At 36.7% G+C, this 17,576-nt stretch overlaps 1 protein-coding gene across 16 annotated transcripts in view; it reads left to right on the top strand.

Moving 5' to 3' along the window:
• Window positions 1–17,576, top strand: part of ncam1a (neural cell adhesion molecule 1a) — a 257,883-nt gene that overhangs the window by 224,489 nt on the left and 15,818 nt on the right. For 10 of the 16 annotated variants that reach the window (XM_077233153.1, XM_077233154.1, XM_077233149.1 and 7 more), the window contains 3 exons: window positions 9,806–9,853; window positions 16,170–16,294; window positions 17,355–17,535. In XM_077233153.1, coding sequence (XP_077089268.1) covers window positions 9,806–9,853; window positions 16,170–16,294; window positions 17,355–17,535 — 354 coding nt within the window. The remainder of the gene's footprint in view (window positions 1–9,805; window positions 9,854–16,169; window positions 16,295–17,354; window positions 17,536–17,576) is intronic. The other 6 variants (XM_077233156.1, XM_077233151.1, XM_077233155.1 and 3 more) reach the window with 1 other exon arrangement.

Here is a 17,576-nt window from a genome sequence, read left to right as displayed (position 1 = left end):
GTTTGTATATGGAAGGGCTCATCCCTTTTTAAATAGCTAATAGGCTGTTACTTTATCATGAACCTTGATTTGACCTTTAGTCAAATGGTCATTTTAATTTACTGAGAGGGGACATTCTCCTTCTAGAAAGCATTTGATTGGACAAAAAAATTGTAAGTCGTTGGATGACTGAGTCATATTTTGGTGTGTATCTGCTAAAAGTCAATTTTATCAACTATAGGATATAGCTGTGGACATGGACTAGACGATTCATGAATTTCATGGGTTTTTTAAGAATGTATTGATAATTCAATAAGTCTATTTTCTTAAAGTGGACTCTCATATCTCAGTGCAAATTAAGTTAAACTTTCTGAGGGGTTTTCACTGAATTTAAAGAACTTTGTAATAGGTTTTGATTATAGTCTGTGCTTTAGAGAACTATGACAGCTCACTTTATATCTCTTGTTGTACTTTCCAGACGGAATTCCATTCAATTACTCAAACAAGGATAAAGGTTTGCTATGAGTTCATTTAGACCAGTCCTGAAGGCTTAATTGAGAAAATTGCCCTTTTCCCCCAAAACATACAGTTAAAATGCACCTGGTTCAACTCCATTATACTACTTGGAGGAATTAACATTTGATTAATTGAATCAGGTGTGTTAGGTCATGCCTTGAACCTAAATTTGTATGGGCTTCCTCGGGTCTGTTGATTAAAATCCTTACATGCTAGCACTTTAGGATAAAAGATTGCTGTTGGTATATACATTTCCCTCTAGTCAAAGTCTGTTTCCAGTTATCTCTCCATTTCCCTTCGTAGTACTTCACATAAATACCACAGAAGTCTCAAAACAAACTATTTATTTCACACTCGAAGAATAGGCGTGACCTTGTTGTCTAATGTTGGTGTTTATTTGGTCTTAAATAATTTTTTTTTTTTTTTTTTTGGATAATAACTCAACACATTCTTCGTGTGTGGGTGATTGTTTTGCAAGAGGCAACTGTAAAACATTCAAACTGTAGAATGACTATCGTTTGTTTATGCAACCAAAAGCAAAAAAACAAAGTGATGAATCTGTTAATTTAATTGACAGTATTTTCTTGTTGTGGCTCTCTATTGTTCTCATTATTTGACTGGAATCATTCTTATGATCATTACACAGTGGAATAATAAAAAGTCGATGGACGAGGCAGAGAACATATATCGTAATGGTAGTGGGATGTGGTCCTTTTCAGATGAGATTGATGGCGTTGTCCGCTCTTTCTCCGGAACTATAACTGTGTGAATTTAAGAAGTGATTGTCGGCACAATGATCCAGGCACTCCAAAAAATTACTAATCATTTATCAATTTGTACATGACAAACCGAGACTGCCGGCAGCATCGACTCTTGTCAAATTATGAACACACACATCTGGTGACAGTCCAGATTGGGTTTATTTGTCACGAGTTTCCAAACCAAAGCGAAAATCAATTCTGAAGCAAATTTTCTGAAGAAATCCTAACAATAGCGGATTGTTTTTTGCGAGCTTTCTTCTTTCTCTTTGATTATGAACAATTATAACCAAGTTGTTTATTACGGAAACAATGAGTCTTTCTATGTCTAGGGGAGACAATGACTTCTTGAAGCAATAATTCACACTAAAATTATATCATTTACTCATCTCTATGTCTTTCCAAACATCTATGCTGTTATTTTCTCAATGTCCCTGCTTAAAAAAGCAAAGAAAAAGCTTCCACCAGTCTAAGTTGGTTTGCTGGTCTTAGATGGTCACCCAGTTTTGCCCGGCTGGTTTTCTTTGGCTAGTTTTAGGGAGGTTTTGGGCACTTTTCAACAACTAAACCAGCTAATCACAGTTTGGCCAGGCTGGGAGACCAACTTAAGGCGGGCATACACTGTGCGATGTCTGTGCGATTTCAGCAAGGTACCTACTCACACTGAACGAGTAAATCGCGTCCGATGTAAAGCCAAAGCTCAGGATTTATGTGCTCACACTATACGGTCCGAACGTCGAGCTGCGACTTGACTGCTCACACTATACGTGTGAAATATGTGCGATAACCCCCCGTGTTGGGTTGGTAGACGATATCATATAGCCTATCCAGAGATATTGTCAAAACAAGTATCAGCTATCAAGATGATTTAGCACTTCCAATTTATGTATTAAATCTTTATTAGTATTATTGTATTAGGGAAGGCTAATTTTATTATTAAATTGATCTGCTATTATAATTAATTTGCCACGCAATAATTTCACAGCACATCACCGCAATGCGCGCTGAGGATAATAAAATATTAAATAGAAGCCTACTCCTCGAGGAATAATAAAAAAATAATAATATAATTATATGCCTATAATTCATTGTAATCTACCTAAATGTTTTAGACAATTTTCAATGAGGATCCTAATTGAAAATTGTCTTAACATTTAGGCCGATTACAATGAATTATAGGCATATCATTATGTTAACAGTCTATAATATGTCCGAACACTGAAATAATTAGTCATCAATGAAAATTAAAAACAGGTTTATTTCAAAAACATTTTTTGACAAATTAATAAAAGAGGCACGGTGCTACATCGCAGCTTGGAAGAAGTGGGTAATAACTGGACAAACTGTAGATAAGCAACAGTAATATGTAGCTAGTTTGAACTACAGAACTTAAAGACTTCCTTCTGTTCGTTTTTTTTTTTTTTTTTTTCAGATTGAAATGCTTAAACTTCTGTTTTCGCGCAGGCGCAGTGAGGGAAAAAAACACTGAGTTTAGGGCGATTGGTTCGTAGCTCTGCTTCAACTGTGCGATATAGTCACGAGGAGCGACCAAAATTTCTGACATGCCAGAAATTCATCCGACCATCCGATTGCCGATCGGGAGAGGTTAATCGCCTCTCGTTTCCCCTTGTACACTGCACGAACACTGCACGACAAACGACGCACGACAAAGCTGAAAATCGTCCCGACCCGAAAAAGAGTCGCACGAGTTAGAATTCGGCTCAAAATCGGACGAAATTCGCACAGTGTATGCCCGCCTTTAGACTGGTTTAAGCTAAGTTTTTTTAGGATTTACAGATATTTGTCTCTATACTATGATAGTTTATAGTAACTACTTGCCTAAAAAGTGTCATAAACATAATTCCGAAGGACTTCTAAAAGCTGTAGCTTTGTTTTACAAACAGATCAACATGTAAGTTATTCACTGTTAAGTTGGCCATTTAACTGACATTGCAAACAGCAAGTTGGAAATTATTTAGAATAGCTCATTTTGTGTTCCACAGACAACAACAAAAACATGCAGGTTTGGAGCAACACGAAGGTGAGTAAATAATGACCAAATTTAAATTATTTGGGTGAACTATTGCTTTAGGGAAGTATGACAGATTGACTCTATCCATTATAAAGCAGCAGCATGTCTGCAGAGAGTGGCATAACTTAGATGGACGTAGATGGAGCTTCAAGTAAGATGTACGGTAGCGCTCGCAGGTGCTTGTCAGAGATTTATCACCAGTGGCCATCCTGCAGTCTCAGCCAATAGAGTGCCCAGAGCGCTGAAGGAAGAGGGGGACGACACAAAAGACTGTTACCAGTAGCGTGAGTGAATCTTTCTCTCCTCCAGAGCAAAGATCCATGCCTCTTGCCTCCACAACCTGTAGGAATTGTAAAAGAGCACTATAAAATTCACATTACTGCGGTATGTGCTGCAGGGACTTGCGATTCAAAGCAAGAGAGCTCCCTCTCCATTTTATGTGCTATGAGCGTGAATGAAGAGGCTGGAATTGTGTATGGAGATGGAGTGATGACAAAGCTAGCTAAGCCTGGCACTTAAGCGATAGATGCAGGAGTGATGGACACCTCTGGGAGTTTTCTGATGGGTAATGCCACCTCTGCAGCTCACTGCAGTAGGGTCATCTTGGGTGACAGCTAAAATATTCACAGAGAAAAATAGGGACTCTTTCCATGACTGTGTGCCAGGCTTTCTGATTGCTAACCTGTGTGCGGGTCACCCCGCTCCCAGAGGGCAGGTAGACTCCACTGAGCCTTATTTGATATGAATGTGATCGCGGCAGATCGCAAAGGATCAGAGAGCACCGTAGCAGGGACTGCACCTTTGGAGACCTACAGTGGAAATTGCCTCTGATAAGAAAATAGTAGATTATACAAAGTTAAAGGAGGTCAGCTCAGAATCCAATGCTAAATTCAAAGGCAAATTTAGGCATTTAAACTGCTGTGTAAAAAAAGAAAGAAAAGTGTCCCGCTCTGATAACTGGTTTGACAATGTCTTTTTTTCTGTGTTCAGTATACAAAACTTAAATTTCTTCTAATATATGAAACATGTCACAGTCAGTAAGCAAGGTCAGTTATTTTTAATCGGGTTCTTTAACATTGGGCCTTTAATAAATGGCAATGGAGAACATCTCAACTTTGTAAATAACTGCCATTTATTCTCAAATTAAAATGATTTAACTCAACAGCCCAAAACAAAGATAGAATATTCTTGTATTCTTGTTAATTAAATTCTTTATGAATGTTTATTAATAATATTGGCAATAATAGTGCATTATTTTGGCAAAGTTGTTTTACAATCTAAAACATTTAAATTAGCAAAAAACAAAACAATAATGTTGCTACAATCAGTTATAACAAAATATTCATTATGAATGTTTTTATAATTATGGTCTAATGATTATTTACTTATTGTTGTTCTGCATATCCAAATGTTAAAATAATTTATTAAAAGGCTCTGTGGAATATTTGATTCTGATTGGTCAATCGCACCATCCTGAAAACCGATAACACACAGGCTCATCCGGGTTACTGAAGTCATCAGCGCTATACACTTGCTAGGAACGTTTTTGCTTCGTGGAAGTTTTGCGTTTGGTGAGCTGATAAAATATTAAAACTCAGTCAAACAATATTTTGTGTACAGTTATTTAATTATTCCATCCACTATCGAGTGCTTGCTCTCTCTTTCATACAAACGCAGCTGCTGCCACTTTGCGACTATTGTTTTGTACCCTGTTGGATTATAAGATACAAACAGGTACGATTTAAAAAAAGTTTCCTCTCAAACCAATATCTCTTATCCCCATAATTATTTATGTGGTGAAATGCTGTTTAATAAGTGGTATGACTGTACAGTATCTCTTAAATGTCCATCTAGTTTGAATTGGCGCGCTAGCAACTGCTCTCTCCGCGGAAGCTTTGCGCTTAAAGATCTAATAAAATATTTACACTCCGATCAATATTTCGTGTCTAATTATTTACTTATGTGGCAAGTAGTCGTGTAATAAGCAGGATAATGTACATCCAGCCGGTTGTTATCTCAGAATAACCCCCTTCAAGACCTGATCACCCTGTCTGTGTTTATTCTGAGATAACAACCGGCTGGATGTACATTATCCCTTACTTGTACTGTATCAGTTTTGTCTCAAATACAATCCAAGTTGTTGAACCAAACCTCTTTAATAACACTTAATGCAATCAGAATGGGAGATAGAAAGTAGACGGTAAAACAGTTTACGTGGCACTTGATCAGACTGTGCTCAGTAATTTAGTACCCCTGAGAAATGCATTACATTAGGTCTATTGCCTAGCACATCTGGTGGTTCTCAGTAGTTTCTCTGCATCTGTGCCGGTGAATACAGCTCTCACAGATAGAGACACAGGCCAGCGAACTAGCAGATGGTCCACGTCCACAGGTGAAGTTCTTGAGTGCTTTAATTGTGATCACCACTGCAACGGCATTAACACCCCCTTCCTTCCCCTTGACATGAAACACTTACGATATGATAATCCTTATTATTCTGCGGAGCAATTTTCTTCTCTGTCTGAGACTATCTGCGTGCTTTGAACTTCACCCTCTGCTCTGTGATATCTACAAAGCATTACACAATGTTACTGCCCCTAAGCGTTTCATCAGACCACAGCGGATAATACAGTCCCATTTTAGCATACATTTTCTCATCTGCAGAGCTGTAGACCAAACGGAAGAAAAGAATAGTGTTTTTGTGAGATCAGTAAGGCTCCAGTAATTAGTTTTGTGCAATTCAAAACACTGGAAATCAGGGAGAAGAAAGAGTTGAGCTCCTAAATATTGTCTTGAAGCTAAAATAAATTGCGTTTTATTTTTTATCGATGTGGCATTAAAGGGGATAGTTCACCCCAAAATGAAAATTATATAATAATATACTCTCCCTTATGTTGTTCCAAACATGTATGTGCCTTTATTTGTTCTGCGCAAATGGGGTAATTTTGTTTAAAAAATTTTTTTAAAAACTATTAATCAATCATTTCAGTGCAATTACAGTGATTGTTAACTGGAGCTTTTAACCTTCAAAAAGGTGCGAAAGCATCATAAAAGTGGGTCATGTGACTTCTGAATTCATATCATAGTTTTGTGTGTGATGTACAGGGTGAAATTTAAGCTATTATTCATGTAAAATGACTTTCCTCATGAGAGAAGTGATTGGTGAATGATCTTTTCATGATCCATTCTCAAGTTCAGCTCACTGAATCAGTTATTTTGTTGCAGTATTTAACAATATCTTTAACACATTTTGCAAATAGCACACAAGCAGAGCTTGACATTAATCTTTTTGCTCACCATCCACTGTAGCTAGTGGTTTTCAAAAGTTACTAGCCACACAGCATTTTCACTGACCATAATTTTGACATCGATACCATGGGCAAAAACCACCATATAGATATTTTTAATATTATCTCATAATTTGGAAGCAGTTCTATTAGGCTGCTGTCACTTTAAGACCTGCCGCACAGATCCATCATACTGTTACACATGCGTTTTCTTTCTTAACTGTTTACATTCACTTAAAACATAACGGACTGTGTTTTTTACATGAATACTCGCCAAGACCGTCATTTTGACATTATTTTGTGTTTATTTGACTGTTTAATAAGCAGCAAAGTGAAAGCCGCGAAAAATTACTAAATGTAGTACTGAAAGGCGGCTTTATGTGCGCGCACTTTGGATGTGAGCACAAAATCTGTGGGAATAAGTAAAATTATGCACAATATACGCACAATGCCACACCGAAATTCAAGCCGTGTAACACCAACAATGTTCATCTGGAGCAAATGAAAGGAGTGAGTGAGGAGAGGCGTTTGTGTGTCAACACGCTGTCAGAGAGATCATGAGAGGGCAGGAAAAGCGCAGCTGATGTGTCTTCGTATCATGTGTCTATTCTGCGGAAAATTAGTATTGGAAGCATTTCAGATATTTCAGTATCGATATGTATCAAAAAATCAATATTTTTGACAACACTACATTGCACTTAGTGTATTATTTCAGATGCCTTTTTAAAAGACTAGAATTGAAAAATGTACATATTATTAGTGGTGTCAACAATAATCGATTCGGCGATGCATCGCAATGCGGGAAATGTGCGATTCAGCATCGATGCGGCAAAGTTCCATAATCGATTATTTTCTGGCCTTTGACAATAAACTTTTGAAGTTTTAATTACTTCCGGGGGCATAATAACAACAATAAAGATGGCTGAGGCGGAGGGAGATGACCGCGATATGGCGCCATTTACATATAGCCCCTAAAAACGCTAGGCGCGCTGCGCACTCCTTTTTCCAAAGCGCTAAGGCGGTTGCGCTCTGGAGGCGTCTGTCGTTGCTAAGCAACCATCAGCTGCGCTCTCCGTTACAGCAAACCATTCTTGTCACGTGACCTACGGTGCTCTTGTGGCATTCTGAAAAGTTGAGATGTTTTTATCTCGATGCGGCACGGACGCGCTTGGAAAAAATGAGCGCGTCGCACCGCAACCGCCTCACTTCCATTATGAGCGCGCATACCGCGCGCCTACATTTGAAATAACGAACTTGAGCGCGCAAAATACGCGATATGTGACCAGGCCCATAGACAGGTAATCAAAACGTACCCAAAGCTTGGATTTAAATTTTATTTTATTTAATGGCATTTATATTAAAGATACAGGAGAGTTAGAATACACACATAGCAGCCAATAAATCTGTTGTTCGATATCTGACTGCTTGTATTGCCTCGTGACTGATAAAAAATGTGCTTTGTTGTGTGCAGTAGAATTGTGATTCATCGCAATGCATCGTAGAATCGAATTGAATCGAATCGTTACCTGGTGAATCGTAATCGAATCGAATTGTGAGGGCAGTGCCAATGCACACCCCTACATATTATATATAAAATTCAACCCACCAAAGTGGCTAGTAGGAGTGATTGCGTTACACACCACTGCTGAAATACATACGCATTTGGCAGATTGGCGGGTGTTAATGTCAAGCCATGTAAAAGTTATATCGACTTTTTCTGAGGCTTTTATGGTGTTTTACATCATTTTGGCAACTCCAGTTCCCATCTGAAAAAAGCAGTCAGTATTTTATTCAAATTTCTCCTTTTGTGTTCCAATTTTGTGTTTTGCGATTCAACAGTATGGCGAGTGAAGTACATGACAAAAATGTTCATATTCGAGTGAACTGATCCTTTAATCCTACAAGGACTAACTCATGATGCTGTTAGCACTTCAGACTCTTTTTGTCACCAAGTATCTACAAGTTCCTTGAAATAAATTCACAACTTGCACAGAAAGAAAGAGATTAGAAGACAGAAGCTCTGCACTCTTTAGTCTTTGAAACTCTAACATATCCTGTCATCTGTCAGACACTCAGCTTACAAACAGGCTGTGCCACTACCTAATTGCGTTAAGCTTAAAAGAGGAAATGGGATATTTCGCCCCCATCATATCATTACCTTCCACTCAAAAGTACTTATCGTTTAACTCCAAGGCTCTTAGGTTCAGCTCAATGAAAGCCAACCTTCTCTCTCAGATAAGATGGATGAGAGTATATTGAAGGTGATGATGTCTGAGTCACTGGCACTAATGGACTTTCAGGAAAATATCGCACTTTGAATCGAGCTGTGTCTGCGGCTTGAGACGGCTGTACTATCATGGCTCATGACATTTAAATACAGGTTGTTATGTGCGTCGCGATCCCGGTGGTATGTTGAATGTTAGTACTGACTAGCCCGAAAGACACTCACCATCGGCTTAGTGTGTCACGTTATCATCCAAATCCTTCTTATTAATATAAATGTTGAAAAATAATAAGATAATTTGATGACTAGAAAGTTTGAAAAGAACATTTTTTAAATAGAATTTTTTGTAACAAATGTCTTTATTCTCATTTTTGAATAATTTAATGCACCCTTGCTGAATAAAAGTATCTTTAAAAAAAAAAAGTCTTTCTGACAATAATCTTATAAATGGTAGTGTACGTGGGATTCGCAAAAAAAACTGACTTCTTAACCAACAAAGAATTATTTTGTAATTATATTTCAAATGTTGTATTTAATTCATTTTAAAACTAAGTAATGGCATATTCCAAGAAATGTTTCAGCATTGTGATGCCTGTGTTTTGTACAATTAAAGTGAAAATCTTTTTGGCATAATCATTTTTATCATTTCTTCTCATTAGACTTTAGATGCCCACCTCACATATCCAACTGGACAACTAAAGTTTAATCAGATTAAATAATTTTAAATAAAATAGTGCCATGCACATACATTTTCTCATTGCTGGGATCCAGATGGCATCCCAGTAAAGCCACTGGTGTTCCATTTACACATAATTTTGGCCATATAGTTGTGTCTCTATTCTGATGTACTTTAATTTGGGTCACATGCACTTCTGCCTGGGCTGGTTGAATGTTGCTACGCTGTGATGTACACTAGTTAGTTGCTGTTACATGAAGCTGATGCAACAGTGGCTCTACTATCAGTGCGGCAAATGAAAGCACATCTCACCATGTTCTCACCATCTTCCAGTGTCTTCAGAGACTCGGACTTCTATTCCTTCAACCACTGCCGACCTTAGTGAGTATGCCGACTGTGTGCAGTGTCGTTTGCCACTCTTTATCCGCCTGCTACACATTTGTTCGCTTCACCTACTGTAGACCATTGTTCCTGAAGTCAACACCACTGATGTTCGCAGTAGAACGACAACTCACGTCTTTGATATAGAAGAGAGACTGTATAGATGTTAGTTGAGGGAGGGGGAAGTGAGACACTGAGATTGTGCTCATGATCCTCAAGCCTTTGTAGAGAACCATCACTAACTTCCGCTTGTAGACCAGCTCACCTGTCTAACATGTCACTGCATGGTAGACATACAGAAGTATGACATGATCCAATATGTTTTTTTTGTGCTAATGGTTATTGGTTTATAAACTCAATGATGTGTGCTGATTTTTTGTATGATATTGGATGTGCAGAAAGTTGCATAAACAGCATGAAACATGCAGTTCTCTTATTGAGTCTCTGAGATATTAATTAGATGTGTTGCATTCTTTGAATTCATTGAATGTGGAAACTAATGGAGCTGTCTTCCCAACATTAATCAAAATTGTCAACCTTAGCATTCTTAGGAGTACACATCTTCCCTCAGAGATGCAAGAACATAGTCATTTAGCAAATGCATTTATCTGAAGAGATTGCGGTACAGGAACTATCATCCTTGAACAACCTGTGTTTAAGTGCGCAGTAGTGATGGCTTATAAGTCACATTGGACTGGGTTCAAATTTACCGACTTGTACAATCAGCAAATGAACAACAGACATCTTACTGTATATTTATACAGTATACTGCACAGGCATCTGTGCATTTGATGCTTTATGTTTGCTTGTCTGTTTCTATACAAGCAAAACTAATCACTAAAACATGCTCTCTCTCACTTCCCACTATCTTGTGAGTGTTTGTCTGGAAATAGAGTTACCATGACAGCACGGATCACACCTGACCTCTCAACAAACAGACCGCAAATTGGGAGGGTCTGAAAAGGTTTTTCTGGGAGACAGCTATTCTGTTTCATTCAGCCAGAGAAATGACAAGGTCTTTATCTTAGGAGTAGGTAGTTGTTTGACTATTGTCTGCTTAGTTGGCATTGAGTGGCAGGTTTAATATTGCGCCAAACTAAAACTTTCTTTGGATGTCAAAGAAATTAAAATATAATAGTTTTTCGGTTTTTGTATGAGTAGATAAGCAAACAAAAGATCTGTTCTTTTGTATGATAATGAGTTATAATCAGCTTGAAGATTTCCGACTTTTAAATTGCTTGACAGCTACAGTATGTAAGGAACCCTGTTGGTTTACAGATACTCGTTTCAGATGGCTTCAAAGTGAATGTGTGGTGCCTTTTCTGAGTCTCGGTGCGTATGTTTATGTGTAATGTGCCAATTTGTTATTTTTAATTGGTATAGTTATCTGTCTCAGATTGCAAACTTAAACACACCTGAATTAGCCAAAGTCTTACATTTAATTTCCGAAATTTTTGATGAAAAAAATTCCCAAATATGATCACTACCTTCCTAAAATATAAGATATATATTATATGCATATATGTTATATGTATACAGAAAATGTGCAAAATTATGATTAGCTTTTTTTTGTTCTAAACACAAAATAGATTAGTTAAATTTGATATTTTCTCCCCATTTTCAATTAGATGTAAGTATAGAATTTGTGTAGCACTTTATAACAGGCATAATTCTAAAGTGTTAGTGAGTTACCAAATGGCAATAGTAGTAAGAGGAATTCTTTAGAAAGCTATACCACGTATATAACTATTCTTGAAAATATGTGAATTGCGAGAAAGATGAAAATGTATTTATTTAATTTTTTTCTTTTAACATGCTTAAAAATTTCTAGAGTATTTGCAGTATTATTCTCTCTCTCTCTCTCTCTCTCTCTCTCTCTCTCTCTCAAATTTTCTGTAATGAAAACCAATTTTAGCAGATGCTCTTCCATGAGACTTTCATTCATGCATTTTTACGTGCAATTTAAGTGTCTGAAGGTGTACATTCAGCATCATATCTAGTTTAGTTTAGTTGTTTTTCCTCTGCCCTTCTCAGCTGTAGTCCTGAGCCCATACATGCAAACTTCTCAGGCTGAGGGTGCTAATCTAGGATCAGTTTTTGTGTTTTTATATCTTTATGACTAATCCTAGATCAACATTTTATAGTATTGTCTTGGACAATACACTTGGGCAGTCTCTTCCTCATCTAATGTCCATTAGATGATGCAGGTTTCTCTCTGTACCGTCTACATCACAGAGATTCCTCTGCCTTTGGCTGGCCTGCTCTGTTTCAGCTGTTTTTTACACTACCATTGATGCCATTCAATCTGCACAAGCATTTATAGTTCGATGTAAACTGCAATAGAGCTGTATTTGAATCCTCTTATCGAAAGTACCTCTCGCAGTCAGAAGAAAAACTGCTCCTGCTGAAGTGGATTCATAAAGCAATTTGGACCCTGTTCTTACCCTGAATCATTTCAATGGGATTCAAGAGAGATGATAAATTTAAGTAGTTTGATTTGAATTTGTATTTCAAAAAATCACTGTCTGGGAATTGTTTTATGGATCTACAGACACTGTATCTAAAGTTATAGAGAAGTATTTATGTTTATAATTTGTTTTCTTTTTGTTGTTCGTGTTCCTGTTTGTACTTTTTGGTCTTAACACGTTCCATGTTTGTATAATTTTTTTCAATGTTTTGTATTTTCCATGTGACCCCTCCCCCTTCCACTTTCCTTTCCACCAATCATGTGCGTGCGTATCATGTGACTTTGTCATATGACTCTTGCATGGTGCTGATGATGTCGTCTTCGCTGGTGAACAGAAGGTAATTTTTTGTTGATTAATGTTTTTTGTTGTTGTTGGGTTTTTTTTGTTTTCCATAATAGTCCGATTCCCATTAACAGTGAGAATATAGACAAGTTAATGACGGGAAGATAAAGGAAACACCCACCCAGTACCATCAGGATTTATGAGCCATTTCATTTTTGAGTCATTCATCCTTCAGAAACCTCACACGACCTACTTTATTTGGTTTTTTGAAAACCATCAGCCTCTCAGCCTAGACAGTAATACCAGAGCTTAGTCTCCTACACATGCTGCTAAGTGCTCTGCATGTTAAACTTTTTATTGATTTTCAATATATATTCTACTCTATTGGCTTTCATTTTTACCCTCCCTCTCTTTAAAAAAAAAAAATAACTTTTATTAAACAGAATACCTTAACAGAGTGGCTTAAAGACTGTAAATATATATATATATATATATATATATATATATATATATATATATATATATATATATATATATATATATATATATATTGTTTTTGACATCTCACAAACTCATTTATTTAAAAAGACACCATTTTTACAAATTAGCATAAAGAACATCAGGTATCGTCCCCTCTTTCATTTGCACATCATGTGCTTTATATGATAAATTTGTGCTGTAGTTGCAGTGTGTGCCTAAAATGTGCATACCACAGACTAACAGAAGCACTGACGTTCTGCTATTGCATGAATACATTCACACGCACTTCTGTTCTCTGTCTCTCGTCTGTATACTTAAAGCCTCTCATGCATGTCCTAATTGTACGTCTTTGTCTCATGAATGTACTTGATCACTGTCACTGTCTGCTGTTCTTGGCAATGCAAAAGAGGAACAGCTTCACTTCCTTGTATTTGAAGACAATAATTCTACTCTTAATTTTCTCACCCAAACATTTTTAACGACACACTTGATTTGAAATGAGATGCTGTCTCTGTCATTTCTCTGTAGTATATTTCAGTTTCTCTTTCTGAAATGTGTCAAGCTAGGATAGCAGTTGTTATTATTAGTCATGATCGAGTGGAACAATAATCCATGACCCTTGAAACTAAACTAATCCATCTTCAGCATGGTAAAGCATGTTTTCCTTCTTTCTCTCTGTAACCCTAATCTATCCCTCTTTGTCCTCTTAGCATCTGGAAATCCTTCAGCTAACTGGAAATGATGACTGGATCTCAGATAACTTGTTTAAATGCGATCACTCCTGCACTGCTTGTCTTAAATTAACTTGTCTTCATTTAAATTGCAGCATCCAATTACAAACTTTAATCAAGCTTCAATTCATCATGAAGGAAACACCTTAGGCCTCTACTTTCATGCATGCTTAACTAACTGCCTGATGGTCTGAAATCTTCAAAAATGCCTCTATCTTAAATTAAACTTAATTACAGAAGGCAAGGAGATTTATCATGATATAAGACCATAACAAATGACTACATAGAGGTTTACGGTTTCAAGTTTACATACTTCACGTTACTCTTTGCAGAATCTATTTTTGTATTTATAGTACTGTACTGCATACATGTTTACATATATTCTACAACTTGAAATGGTCATTCAATTTACACAAATTATCCGGTTCACAGGTTCTTTATGTCATGTATTGCCTTCTTGAGCCATATGACTCTTTTAAGTTTTTTGTGATAGTTTGGTTTTGTCTTAAGTGGTAAAACTGAATCTCAACATCATGAAGCCACTGTGAAGAAGAACTCAAATATGCAGAGCATGCTGGGAAACCAAAGAACTTACAGGACCTGGAGAACAGTGGGCAGCTTCACTTCACAAACCTGAGACTTAAACCCTGCTATCACAAAACACTGCAAAAATCATTGATGCAATAGTAGAAACCAAGAATATGAACAGTGCAGAATCAGCTGTCTAAATTCATGTTGTCTTGATTGTTGTATCTTTATATTATATTATATTATATTATATTATATTATATTATATTATATTATATTATATTATATTATATTATTACTGTTCAAAGCTTTGGAGTCAGTAAGATTTTTTTTCAAGGCTATGAATAAATCAAGGCTAAATTTATTTGATCTACCAATAAAGTAAAACGGTAAAATTGTGAAATGTTATCACAATAAAATCATTTTAATATGCTGATTTGGTTCAAAAGAAACATTTCTCATTGTCAGTGTTGAAAACAGCATGATTTTTCAGTCAGAAAAATTGAGCATTCGAAAGAACTTGAAAATAATTACATATATATATATATATATATATATATATATATATATATATATATTATTCATTGTAATTGCTTTATGTGTTTTACTGTCACTTTTGATCAGTGTATTGCATCTTTGCCGTTTAAAATATATTAAAATATTTTTTTAAAAACACTTACACCATTATAATATATTATTTGAAAAAGGTTAAAAAAAACATAAATTTTATGATCCACGTTATTTTCCACAATAAAATGATAAACATTTTGCAGATTCTGCCAGGAGAATGTAAACTTAACAACAGAACTGAATCCATCAAATTTAACTTATGCATCATATTTCTTAGGTCAAACATTCAAATATCTTATTGCCTTGAACTAAAAATGAATATCATTTGTCATGTTTTGTATATTTGGTAGTGTATATACACAGTGTCACGTCAGTCGATAATAGGGACTCTTGTCTAGCAGCTATTTATGATGATTAATGGGAGCAGAGCGCTGTGGCCTCCTCCCAGGCTCCTCTAGTGACACAGGTAGACAGCTAACATTCCAAACAAGCGCCCACACATGCGCATTTCTCTCTCCCTTCGGCCCGTTGATATTATTAAATGTAATGGCTGAGAATCTCCAATCAAAGCATGGAGGATAATTAAGGGAGTTCTGTCATTAAGTAGTGGGCAAGGGGAGATAACAAGCTCCTCCAGAGACTGCATTACAGCAGCGCTCTCTCCCTCCATCACTGCCACCAACACAGGTCCAGCTCTCATTACAGCCCTCGCACATGCCCAAGTGACTCAGCTCCACATTTAAAAGAGCCAAGCACTTTCATTAATGTTCCACATTTGGAAGGATAGGAGGCAGAAGTCATCATTATACTGGCAAAAAAGCCTCTACGATGAGATGTCTCAACAGTTTAGCCAAAAATGAGAACAGAGGAATTGAGACTTTTATCAGGGACTCAACTATAAAGTGTTACATCTCACCCTTTGACCCTTTAATTTTACCTTTTTTTGTGCAAAGTTTAGACCATGCACAACCATATAACATCCTTTTAAATTGTCACAGCTGGGTCAACACTGTACAGCTAAAACAGCTTGTAAGCTAAAATTAGCCATGAGTTTAATTAGCTAACCTAGCTATTTCTGCAATTCGTATTCAGAGGTAAAGAATACCTTGTGGATTACAAAGTCAGCTGTTAATTGATACGAGGACGTTCACCTGTGGAAATGCACCTGGGTAAAGGGCACATTTTGAATTTGTGGTGGGATTTTCTAACAGCGGTTTTTGTTTTTTTGTTTTTTTTTTCTGGCCATTTTCTCCTCAGGGGAACCTAATCCTCCTAAACTGGAGGCTAAGCCACTGTCTACAGGCAACGAGATGAAGGTCTACTGGATCAAGCAGGATGATGGGGGCTCTCCTATCAAACACTATTTAGTGCGCTACAGAGCTGTGAGTATGATTGGACATGAGGGAACATACTTGACTTGTCCAGTCATCTGAATTATTTATACTGCCATTGCAACAGTGACTTGCCTTTAGGTTGGTAGCAAAGTTCACTGGTCAGTGATGTATAAGAATTTCCACAATAAAGAAAGGTGGGGGGGTGGTAAAAATCTCGTTTAAAACATATGCAAAGTTCTTAGAAATGGCCTCTTTGTATTCATGTTGGTCTCATATGGTTTTGAAAAATGTTTATACCATTTTCAAGGAAAAGTAAAATGTATTGATTCTAATGTAATTGATGTGGCATAACCAAAACAGTTTTTTACATTTACTTTTCAAGCCAAATATAATTTTTTGGGAAAATCACACAACAACATCATATTTTATAGCCTGAGCCTTGGCCAAATTATGTGATATTTTAAGTAATTATTAGATTCCAAAGGAAGAAAGCGTTTACAAAAATGTACACCACATGAGGAATAACAGGGAATTTTATAATGATTACTTTTCTGAAATTAGACATCCTCGATGACGTACGTCGCATAATATCTGAAAAGTAACCATATGACAAATACGACCTCAAGCCTCTGAAATGATACACAGCTACAGTAATGAGGGTCTGCAGAGTTCCTCTCTATGATATCATTTCCTGTTTATTTTTGTTTTTGTTTTTTGCATGTTGGTGGCACCATATAACTTTAATTTGGCAGACATTTTCAAATATTAAGTTCTATTAAAATTTTCAATATTGATATTATTTTAAATATTCCATTATTGTATTTATTTTCAAATGTATACATATCATATTTATAAATAATTATTTGAATGGGGCTTTTTTCTTCATTATGCAATCAGGAGAATTATATTACCTTGTCAGTTCCGTCCAAAAATATTAAATGAATTCTTACTTGAGAAAATAACATGCTAATCAGGTGTATTTCAAATCAATGTAAGTGCGAATTGTATTTTTGAAGAAATTAGATCCAGACAAAAACATAAATGCCATTATGCCATTGACCCTTCTGCACCACCCGGGCTTAAAATATGTCCACATTTGTGTTCGTAGAAACATAGACAGGATTGGAAGCCAGAGATCCGCCTGCCCAACAGCAGCGAGTACATGGTGCTGCGGGGTCTGGAGTGGAACACGGAATACGAAGTCTATGTTGTGGCCGAAAACCAGCGAGGACGATCTGATCCCGGCATCCTCTCCTTCAGGACCTTGCCAGAACCCACCGCCATCCCAGGTACCGCCCGACCCCCAAACCCTGAAGCACAGCCACTGCCA

Source organism: Siphateles boraxobius, unplaced genomic scaffold (genome assembly GCF_051911475.1).
Source record: "Siphateles boraxobius isolate OS27281-9 unplaced genomic scaffold, OSU_SipBor_1 18, whole genome shotgun sequence".
Lineage (NCBI taxonomy): Eukaryota > Metazoa > Chordata > Actinopteri > Cypriniformes > Leuciscidae > Siphateles > Siphateles boraxobius.
The sequence above is the reverse complement of the archived record's forward strand: the minus strand, read 5'-3'. Positions and strand labels throughout refer to the sequence as shown.